General features: G+C 38.4%; 2 protein-coding genes across 2 annotated transcripts; both read left to right on the forward strand.

Moving 5' to 3' along the window:
• Nucleotides 1-4,041, forward strand: LOC113275310 (NF-X1-type zinc finger protein NFXL1-like). Its single transcript, XM_026524797.1, has one exon. The coding sequence runs from the start codon at nt 385-387 to the stop codon at nt 3,853-3,855; it is 3,471 nt and encodes a 1,156-aa protein (XP_026380582.1). The 5' UTR covers nt 1-384; the 3' UTR covers nt 3,856-4,041.
• Nucleotides 4,042-4,522: 481 nt separating this feature from the next.
• Nucleotides 4,523-10,548, forward strand: LOC113275311 (kinesin light chain 4). Its single transcript, XM_026524798.1, has 11 exons — nt 4,523-4,694; nt 5,995-6,093; nt 6,243-6,427; nt 6,510-6,614; nt 6,859-6,959; nt 7,884-7,962; nt 8,643-8,654; nt 8,870-8,935; nt 9,360-9,428; nt 9,518-9,574; nt 10,205-10,548. Exons 1-11 carry the CDS (start codon nt 4,577-4,579, stop codon nt 10,286-10,288), a joined length of 975 nt encoding a protein of 324 aa, XP_026380583.1. The 5' UTR covers nt 4,523-4,576; the 3' UTR covers nt 10,289-10,548.
• The last annotated feature ends 454 nt before the right edge of the window (nt 10,549-11,002 follow it).

Here is an 11,002-nt window from a genome sequence, read left to right on the forward strand (position 1 = left end):
TCGGGGTAGGACAACAAGTCTGACACATGACTTGATTAGTTTTCCTTTGGCCCCAAGGTTTGTGTATTTCCCCCACAAATATAATAGAATTCCCCTCATCAAATCTCCTCAGCCCTCTTCTCAGTGCTCTCATCACACCAAAAATAAGGGTGAGAGAAAGAAAAAAACCCAGAAAAAACCAGAACACACTGTATAGAAGCTTCAACAAGGAGGAGGAAGAGGATAGCACTTAAACGATCAAATCTCTTTTGATAATCTCCCTTCTCTTTCTCTCTTAATTTTATCTTATTATCAGGTACCACTTGAAAACCCTAATTTCATTGATTTAGATTTAGGGTTTTTTTGTTGTTTTTGGGTGAGTCCCTCTCTTTTCAAAAGATAATAATGAGCTTTCAAGTACGTAATGATAATCGAAGAGAGGGATCGAGAATTCCTGTTCGTAATAATAATAATAATAATCGTCAATGGATTCCTAGAGGTGGAGCTGTAATTGGTAGTGGCGGTGCAGGAGGATCTGGTAGTAGTGCTATACTGGAAACTCCACCGCCTCCACCATCATCATCGTATTTTAATAATTCGATTCCGAATGGGGGAAGATATGGTGGGAATTTTAATAATAATAATTATAATGGCAATCCGACTGGTGGAGGAGGATATGGTGGTAGTGGGAGTTCTTATTACAATGTTAATAACTCAGTTCCAAGTGGGAGAGGAGGATATGGTGGTGGTGGGAGTTTTAGTTATAATCCTGTTCAGTTCGAAAATCGGTCCCAAGGGAATTTCACTCATCAACATCATCAAAGAAGTAATGTGTCAAGACCAGTTAATAATAACCCTAGGAAAGAGAAGGTTGAGAAACCAGCTCAGGTGTCAAAAAGTTTGAATTCTAATCTTCCCCAGCTTGTTCAAGAAATTCAAGACAAACTTACTAAAGGGGCAGTTGAGTGTATGATTTGCTATGATATGGTTAGAAGGTCTGCTCCAATTTGGTCTTGTTCTAGTTGTTACTCGATTTTTCATATGAATTGTATTAAGAAGTGGGCTAGAGCTCCTACTTCTGTTGATTTATCAGCTGAGAAGAACCAAGGGTTGAATTGGAGGTGCCCGGGATGTCAGTCTGTACAACTTCTTACTTCTAAGGAAATTCGATATCTCTGTTTCTGTGGAAAGAGACCAGACCCTCCTTCTGATTTGTATCTCACACCGCATTCGTGTGGTGAACACTGTGGAAAGCCGTTGGAGAAGCAGATGCAGAATGGGGATGATGAAGATTGCTGTCCACATGCTTGTGTTTTGCAGTGTCACCCAGGTCCTTGTCCTCCTTGTAAGGCATTTGCTCCTGCTCGAAGATGCCCTTGTGGGAAAAAAATGATTACAACTAGGTGCTCTGATCGGAAATCTGTGCTTACTTGCGGTCAGCTTTGCCATAAGGTTCTTGAGTGTGGGCGTCATCACTGCAAGAAAATTTGCCATACGGGACCTTGTGAAAGTTGTGAGGTTCCAATGGATGCTTCTTGTTTCTGCAACAAGAAAAAGGAGGTTGTCCTCTGTGGAGAAATGACCGTGAAAGGTGAGCTGATCGGTGGAGGTGGTGTTTTCTCGTGTAACTCGATTTGTTCGAAAACCCTTGTCTGCGGTAATCATACTTGTGGAGAGGTCTGTCATCCAGGGCAATGCGGAGAATGTGAACTAATGCCAGGGAACATCAAGAGCTGTCCGTGCGGGAAAACACCATTGCAGAAGGAAAGGGTGAGTTGTTTGAGTCCGATCCCAAGTTGCTCTAACACCTGTGACAAGACCCTACCCTGTCAGATTCACAGATGTAAGGAGACGTGTCATGTTGGAGATTGTTCACCTTGTGTGGTTACTGTTAACCAAAAATGTCGATGTGGGTCTTCTTCACGTTTTGCTGAATGCTACAAAAAGGAGAAGGATACATTTACCTGTGAGAAGTCTTGTGGGAGGAAGAAGAACTGTGGAAGGCATAGATGCAGTGAGAGGTGTTGCCCACTTTCAAATTCTAACACCAGATACTCTGGTGATTGGGATCCACATTTGTGCTCAATGATTTGCGGGAAAAAGCTAAGATGTGGGCAGCATTCTTGTGAATCTCTTTGTCATAGCGGTCATTGTCCACCATGTCTCGAGACAATCTTCACTGATCTGACCTGTGCATGTGGTAAGACTTCAATCCCACCCCCGCAGCCTTGTGGAACACCGGCTCCCTCATGTCAGCAGCTTTGTTCGGTTCCTCAGCCTTGCGGCCATGCCTCCACTCATGGCTGCCATTTTGGGGATTGCCCACCTTGTTCATTTCCCGTGGCAAAGGAATGCACTGGCGGACACGTTATTCTTCGAAATATTCCTTGTGGATCGAAGGAAATTCGTTGCAATCAACTTTGTGGAAAACCCCGACAATGTGGAATGCATGCTTGCGGTAGAACATGTCACCAGCCCCCATGTGATACTTCCTGCATGTCTACTTCTGGTTCCAGATCAACTTGTGGCCAGGTTTGTGGTGCTCCGAGGAGAGATTGCAAGCATACATGTGCGTCTTCGTGTCACCCTTCATCTCCTTGTCCTGAACGTAGATGTGAGTTTCCAGTGACGATCACATGTTTGTGTGGTCGGATTAGTGCTACGGTTCCTTGTGATGCTGGCGGTAACAGTGGCGGGTTTGCCAGCGATACAGTATTTGAGGCTCAGCTAATTCACAAGTTACCAGTTCCACTTAAGCCTGTGGAAGCAAACGGCAATAAAGTTCCTCTTGGACAAAGAAAGCTAGTGTGTGATGATGAATGTGTAAAGATGGAGCGACAGAGGAAACTTGCCGATGCTTTTAAAGTTCCTCTCCTGAATTTGGAAGCCCTTCATCTAGGTGATCAGTCTGTCATCTCTGAGCAGCTTCAGGACTTATTTAGGCGAGAACCCAAGTGGGTTTTGTCTATAGAGGAGCGATGCAAGTTTTTGGTGCTTGGCAAGGGTAAAGGGAATACCTCAAATGGTCTCAGGGTTCATGTTTTCTGTGCAATGGTAAAGGAAAAGAGAGATGCAGTAAGGCAAATTGCAGGGAGATGGAAGCTATCAGTCCATTCAGCAGGGTGGGAGCCTAAACGTTTTCTGGTTGTTCACGTGACCACAAAATCCAAAGCCCCTGCCCGAATACTTGGTGTTAAGGGTTCGTCTGTACCTCTCAACGCCTCAAATCCACCTGCTTTTGATCCTTTGGTAGATATGGATCAAAGGCTTGTTGTGGCTCTTTTAGATTTACCTAGGGAATCTAACGTGAATGCGTTGGTCTTGAGATTTGGCGGTGAATGCGAATTGGTCTGGTTGGATGAATTTAACGCATTGGCGATATTTAGTGATCCAGGTCGTGCAGCTACTGCTCTGCGAAGATTAGATCATGGGTCTGCATACCATGGTGCTGCTGTAGTTATTGCACCAACAATAACTAATGTGTGGGGAACTTCCAAGGAGGGAGGATCTGTAGGGGCTCCAAAGGCCAACTCATGGAAGAAAGCAGTTGTGCAGGAAGCCTCGTGGGGAGAAGATTCGTGGGGTGTTGATCAGAATTGGATCAACAATCCAGCGGATGTCCAGAACACGGTTTGGAGAGGGAAGGAAACTCCAATTACGGCATCGATAAACCGGTACGACGTTCTTGACCAAGATTCTATCTCAAAATCATCTGCAGTATTATCATCTGGTGGAGTTGAGAGAAGACCTGGTAATTATCAGATAGGAAGTTCTTCTACCTCAACAGAACCGAAGCAGGAAGCAACGGCAGGAGATAAGAGTGATAAAGAAGTGGTTGCTGAAGTAGCTGATGACTGGGAAGAAGCTTGTGAATGATTGAAGAAAGCAAATGCAGGAAGAGGAAATGTGCTCTTGTTTGTTCTTTTTTTCTTTTTGGAAAAGCAATATGTTCCAAAGATAGACGATGATTGAATCCATACATACTAGACTTGTTACTGGTGTCAAAATTAAACCTCGTTACAACATTTTATGAAGTTTTATGAAGTTCCATTTTGTTCCTAATTTTGAAATTTATCTTTCTTGCTGGGTTTAAGCAGCTTATACGTGATTGTTCTGCTTGTGTCAAAATTACTGTTTTCTAGTTGGCCTATTCCCACATCCTTTGTTTTCTGATGATGATGTGCATTCTTACTTGGCCATGGAGGGTCCTGTGCCTGCTGTGGTATAGGCCTTTAATCCCTGGATATTGTGGTGTCTCATGTTCTTAAGCAAATATAGTGACTTGTCCCTTGCACAAATGGGAACATCAAAATCATGGAGATTATGATCGTGAGTGCATCTACAACGGGTCTGACAATGCTGCAAGAAAAAGATTCACACGCAGCCTCTCGATGCAACAAGAAAATCCGGCCGGCATAAATGCGTGCTAATCAGAGGAATGAAGGGTCCAATGGCACGGCACGTGTAGTGATCACGTGACCGCCATATATTTAGTTGGTAACAGTAGATTTAAAATTATTTTTTATTTTAATTTCATAAACCCTCTTCTTTTTGAGTCCTTAATTTCTCTCCGAATAGGGGTTTTTCTTCTTCAGAGATGTTTCTGCGACGATCTGGAAGTTTACTAAGGAGATTAAGATACCTCCTCTCTATTAATACGATCACAACAACAACTAAAACTACTACCAGTAGTCTCTCTTCATATCCTCTCCCAAGTAAGTTTTAACTGCTAAACTCAATCTGATTCGCTGAAGTATTTTAGAGCCTAGGGTTTTTTATTGAGGATTTTTATATTTAAGGCTTCAATTGATTTATATTGGCTGTTTTTTTAAACAAAAGAATTAGATTCTTATTGATCCAATATGTTCAACTGTGTCAATTGCCATCCTTGTTCATTTGTCACTCGTAGAGTAATTCTGTAAGCAGGCTAATGAATTTTAGATTGAATTGAGGCATTAGGGAGTAATAGAACACCCTGAGCTACGCGAATTGCTTATCGAATACTATCTCATTAAGAGGATGTTCATTTTATGAAAGTTCTAGTAAAAGATCACTAAGAGGGTAGAAAATGGTTAATTTCATTCCAAATCGTATACTATCTCATCCACTTATATTCACAACTTGAGTACAAAGTTATAGATGATAAATTATCTTAAACACATACCTCTCCAAAAGATAATAATACCTCAAATGAGTAGTTGCAATACCCAGTTTTTAATAAAAAATTGAGTAATTAGTAAAAGAAGATCACTTATCAGACCTTTTTATAAACTCTAAGAGCCTACTGCTTCTCCCATGGTTGTTTTATATGTGTCGTTATCATCACCTACAAGATATACAATATATCTTTTTGAATTATTCTTTTTCCATATGATGAAATAGATTTCTAGATATTAGGAGTAGAAATTTTTATCACCAGCTCATAATTTATTTTTTATTTTCTAAAAATTGAAATAGTTTTGAAGAATTGGGGAATCAGAATTCTCTTCTCTAAATCCAGTATATCTCTAAATTAGAGAAGCAAAAATTATCTTCTCTAAATCCAGAATTTCTCTAGATATTCTTCAAAACTATTTCAACTCCTAGAACATAAAAAATAAATTATGAGCTGAGGATGAAATTTTCTACTCCTAATATCTAGGATTCTATTTCATCATATGGAAATAAGAATAATTCAAAAAGATATATTGTATATCTTGTAGGTGATGATAACGACACGAATAAAACAACCGTTAGAGAAGTAACATGCTCTTAGAGTTTATAAAATGGTCTGATCGGTAATCAAATGATCATTTGAGATATTATTATCTTTGGGAGAGCTGTGTGCTTAAGATAATTTATCACCAATAACCATATAACTTTGTACTCAAGTTGTGAAGATTCATTTGGGATGAGATAGTGTATGTCTTGGAATGAAATTGACCATTTTATATCCTCTATTGCTTCTTAATTTTTTTTTTCTTCTCTTTTGCTCTTTCTCTACTGCCTGCATTTTTTTATAGCGTGCCTTTACAGGTAATGCGGGATTTCTCCACCGCAATGGGCCTGAGATCCCAAGATGGCAGAAGCTTCACTGGGACTCTTCTTTGTGGATATTACTTTCTGGACAAGCTGGTATACATTTTTGTACTGTGAATTTTTCTAGTTCTTCTGCAGCAATTGGTGTTGACGTCTTATGGATTAGGTCGTCAAATCTATTTTCTAGGTTATGTTTAGCTGAAGCGGTTGTTTGAACTGCAATTTTTGTCTGCTTTGTTTATCAGCAATCATTCTTGGGGCAAGTGGAAATCTTGCATTTGCGGATGATGTTTCAGCTGAAGCGAGAACTGGTGAAGGGGAGGATGGGTCAAGTGATATCCAGAGAGTTGAGGATGGGTCTGTGATATCAAATATCCACACATCTAAATGGCGGGTTTTTACAGATAAGGCGAGGGACTTTTTTTTGGAAGTATGTAAGTTCTCCACTCTTTTTGGCTTATTATACTTCTATTGTACAGGTGAATTGATTCCAAATGCTTTCTCTTTTCTAGGGAAAATTAGTGGAAGCTGAAAAACTATTTTTGTCAGCGGTGGAGGAAGCTAAAGAGGGTTTTGGGAAGAGCGATCCACATGTTGCTGCTGCATTAAACAATTTGGTATACCTGCATGCTTTTAATTTCTTGAAGTAGTGGTTGTTAATGTGCTTTACGCCTTTACTGTCCAGATCCTTGTTAGGGACATGTTCATCCGAATGTTTGGCCGCATGTATCGTTCAGATGGATTGACATTTTGAACCTTGCTAAAAGTATATCGTATTTGATATAAAAACAGGATGTTATTATTTTCATTACTGAAATGGAAGTTTAGTTCTTTGAGTAATTATTATCCCTTATGGTGTAGGCTGAGCTCTATAGAGTGAAGAAGGATTTCGCTAAAGCTGAGCCACTCTATTTGGAGGCCGTCCATATTTTAGAGGAATCATTTGGACTTGACGATATACGGTATACCTTAATATATTATTCAGATAAACTCTATCTAAAGCAGTCTTTGTAAATTAGTAGTAGCAAAACTCATAAGAGTTAAATATACTTGGGAATTTTAAATGCTCTAAATTATGATATTTAGACTATGCAGCTACATAATTTATGTACATTGATGCATGCGATCTATGCATCTTCTTTCCTTCTCTTTAACGTATTATTGTTGCGGCTGTCAAGCATGGAATTATGTCAGTAAAGAAGTCACTTGGACTTAATAGGGAACAGTTTTTCCTGTGTTTGTACTTTTTTCTTGTGACAAAATAGCATAGCCATCCCTGAATTCATAGAGGCCTAAAGAGAAATATTCACTAGGCAAGTCGAGAATGAGCTGAGCATCATTTGACTATTTCGGAAAAAACCCTCTGTGGTGTTTAGACATGTTGATCTGAAAGACTCGCGAATGTGAATTCTGTAGGAAGTCCAATCTGTATTTGTAGAACCAGTAGAACCTGACACGTACTTACCGCTGGTTAGCAATTTTTGTTCTCTACTCTGATCGTGGATTCAATAAAGCACTAAGGAATGCCACTTCTTCTAAGATTTCCTAATTAGATGATGCATTCTGCCCATCCTCAAGCCATTCCGTTTTACTAATTTCAAATTAGTTTATCTCTATCTAAGTGCAGATAGTTTTATTGACATCCTTTTTGTTGCCAACAAGCATCCTGCTGTGACATCCCAATCCAAAGGCTTTCCTTAGCAGGAAAATACAACTGCTTGCCACAAGACATAAAACATGTGAACTATGTGTTGTTTTCTTATGACTAAAATTTTGTATAATTGGTCCTTCACCAAGCGTACGTCATGTTTATTTTTTGTCTTTAGATGCGAACTGTGAGATAATGGAATGTTTAGAATCTGGCAACTGTAACCAATTTTATACAGTGTTGCAGCTTCTCTACACAACCTTGGGCAGTTTTATATTGTGCAGAGGAAACTTGAAGAAGCCCATAAGTGCTACGAGGTAATGGAATTTTTTTCCCGTCTGGTTCTACTAGTATCTTGTTCATAGATTCCTTTTGGTGTTTGGTCGAGCACTTTTTTTGCTAGTCTGAGTTGAGATGTGGAATATGTCTATGGTATCTGTTGATTAGTTGTATAGCATACCCTAAGACGTACTTACTCAAGTCATTTTGCACCAGAAAATTTTACTAGTACCCAGCAACTTTTACTCATTTTTAAATCTGTAGACCAGTGTGTGAAAGGTATCACCCTGGGAAAATTAATATCTTAACTCATTTAGAGTTAGGATCCAGTGGCCCTTTAAACAAGATTTTGGTTTCTTATTTCTTTGAACCAATTTAGATTTCGGAGATATGTTTTTTTTTTTTTTTTTCCTTGTGTGATTCCGGACCAGGCCTTTTATATATATAAGACAAAAAATGATAATCTTAGATACATAATTTATGTGTCCGAATTTTGGTCACATGTCTTTTGGTGATTCCCTTTTCAGTTTCCTGCATTTGACATGAATCGAAGACTTCATTTATCGCAAGAATTATGTGTCTGAATTTGGTCACCTGTCTTAGATACATAATTTTGGTCACAAGTCTTTAATTGTACATTTATTTTTCCTGTTAGATTCTATCTACTGACTGAGGCTTTTTCTCTTGTTTCGTTTTCTTTTTCACGCTTCCTCTGCAGCGTGCGTTAAAGGTATCGATCTTATACTATCCATTCAATTCGCACTCGGCATTTCTTTTCTTTTTTTCTTTAATTTATCCTTGCATATCGTCATGGTAATTTCAATATATTAAGTTGCAAGTGTAATACTTTATCTGTTCTTTTGCTTGTCATCCTGTATATCTCGTCTGCATATATGTCTGTGAGGTGTGAAATGAATACCTGATATTTTCTTCATAAACTTGTAGATAAAGAGGCGTGTTCTTGGACAAAACCACACAGACTATGCAAATACAATGTATCATCTGGGAACGGTAGCGTTTTATATATCTTGCTTGCTTAATTCTGTGGTACATGTCCTTGATTCTACTAGACTAGTATTAGCTCCATGAATTACCAAATATGCAGGATGTTTGTTTTCTAGTGGGAATGTATTGGAAACATGTTATTGTTGAGTTATTTACTTGGTAATTATCGGAGCTAGGTAGTTCCTTTTTGATTAAAAACTGTTCAGTGGTATGACTATATCTTCTTGTTATAAGAACAATTATGTGGATATCACGGGAATTTGCCATCCTCCCAAATAATTGACGGAAGCCTCATACTGTCATAGTGATTCTCCATGACACAGATGATTTGGTTTCCACTGTTCTTAGTATCCGAATGATTTGTTCTTTGTAATTATGGGTCATGGGACTGATACGTTGCAGCACATGGTCTTTTTATTCACTACTGCAGGTGAAGTATCTTCAAGGAAAGGAGAATGATTCAGTGGCTCTAATTCAAGATTCTATTAAGATACTAGAGGTTTTTCTGATCATCATGTTTGATGTTAATCTATATAGCTTCTTTTTTCTTTTCTTTTTTTCGTCTTCTTGATGGCTGGAGTTTCTTAGGAATCTGGCTTAGGACAATCAGTTGCTTGCTTGCGGAGGCTGAGGTATCTTGCTCAGGTAAAATATATGGTGGCCATCATATGTCAAATGGTTTTGAAGTTTTTTCTTTTTCTGAGTCACATTTACGCCGACTGATTGAGAATATCACTCAGGCACCCAGATACACAAACATATATATTATGACAATGAGGATGTGTGCTCACTTATTTAGATTTAGTGAAGAATGGGGATGAGCCATTGTTAAGATATTCAAGTATAGAAAATAACCAAATTTCATAAATCGAACATCTGACTACATTTGATCTAGGTGATCGGCCACACCTTCCCTAGGCATTTAGTTGAAGTGAGGTTGTCAGAATCTGTTTTAGTTTGGTGTGTGTATTATGAATGCTAAGAGACCTGTGCTTAGGTATCATGGTCTCGTGAGTGCTTGCATTTTTGATCTTACTTAAACTGAATGGTTGCTTAGGGTTTATACTCTAAAATGTTCGTCAAAAGCATCTGTTTAGTCTGAATTTCTTTGTATTGATTGTAATGATTATGTCAGTATGTAGTACATGATTACTAAAAATGTGACAAATATGCATAGACAGTCTTTATTAAATATGGCCAAGAATATCACGACTTATAATGTATGCCTTCCCCGTTTCTTATAGCTTAAAGCCTGTAATGTGGGTTTTCTTGTAGGTATTTTTGAAGTCCAATAGACTTTCAGAGGCTGAGAATGTACAGCGAAAAATCTTGCACATCAGGGAGATGTCAAAGGTTTAACTTATCTTTTAATTGCTATATTTTATTCTTCTTTGTGATACTAATCATTTTTATTTGAACATTATTTTCAATTTTCATGTAACATCTGTGGCCCAACTTCATATGTTTTATTCCGACTGTCAGTCGACTTCTGTAGTACTGTTTGCTTCACAATTTGTGAGCATGATAAAATAGAATTATTATAGAGGAGAAATAAACAAAGAACTTGAATATCTTTCTTTTTAATAAAAGGATTCTGATTGAATAGCTGAATTGCACATAGTTGTCCTCTTGCATGCATAATTGTATCCAGAGAGTGAGTTCCCATTCTTGCTCATTAGCAAGGCTAATGCCGTATTTGGCCAGAGAGTCAGCAACATGGCTTGCATCTCTATGAACAAATGCAAATCTAACTATCAAAACTAGATAAGATGCTTAGACTGTCCACTACAATGTTTTTGGTAGTCCATTTTATTGACTTAATACTATTATTAACTGTAGAAATCACATTTAAACAATCTCCTTCCAAGTGAAGATTTCGAATTCTTTTTCTTTTAGCCCATAGAACAGGCTCCAATAGAGTTTTGCTTCTGCTTGCTCTGGGTTTTGTGCTTGCGCAGGGTCTAATGTTTTAAAGTACCGTTGCCTCCCAAATTAAATTTCTTATAATGAAGTGCTAAATTAAAAGTTTCAAGTTTCCAGTTTTATAGACTAATTTGAGACTAGTTAGAGTAG

The sequence above is a fragment of the Papaver somniferum genome, chromosome 4 (genome assembly GCF_003573695.1).
Source record: "Papaver somniferum cultivar HN1 chromosome 4, ASM357369v1, whole genome shotgun sequence".
Lineage (NCBI taxonomy): Eukaryota > Viridiplantae > Streptophyta > Magnoliopsida > Ranunculales > Papaveraceae > Papaver > Papaver somniferum.

Excerpts from the sequence above, each read along its gene's own strand:
- LOC113275310 (XM_026524797.1), top strand. The coding sequence starts at position 385 with ATGAGCTTTCAAGTACGTAATGATAATCGAAGAGAGGGATCGAGAATT.
- LOC113275311 (XM_026524798.1), top strand. The coding sequence starts at position 4,577 with ATGTTTCTGCGACGATCTGGAAGTTTACTAAGGAGATTAAGATACCTC. Across the intron at positions 9,429-9,517 it reads ATTCTATTAAGATACTAGAG|GAATCTGGCTTAGGACAATC; the intron begins GTTTTTCTGATC and ends GGAGTTTCTTAG. Across the intron at positions 9,575-10,204 it reads GGCTGAGGTATCTTGCTCAG|GTATTTTTGAAGTCCAATAG; the intron begins GTAAAATATATG and ends GTTTTCTTGTAG.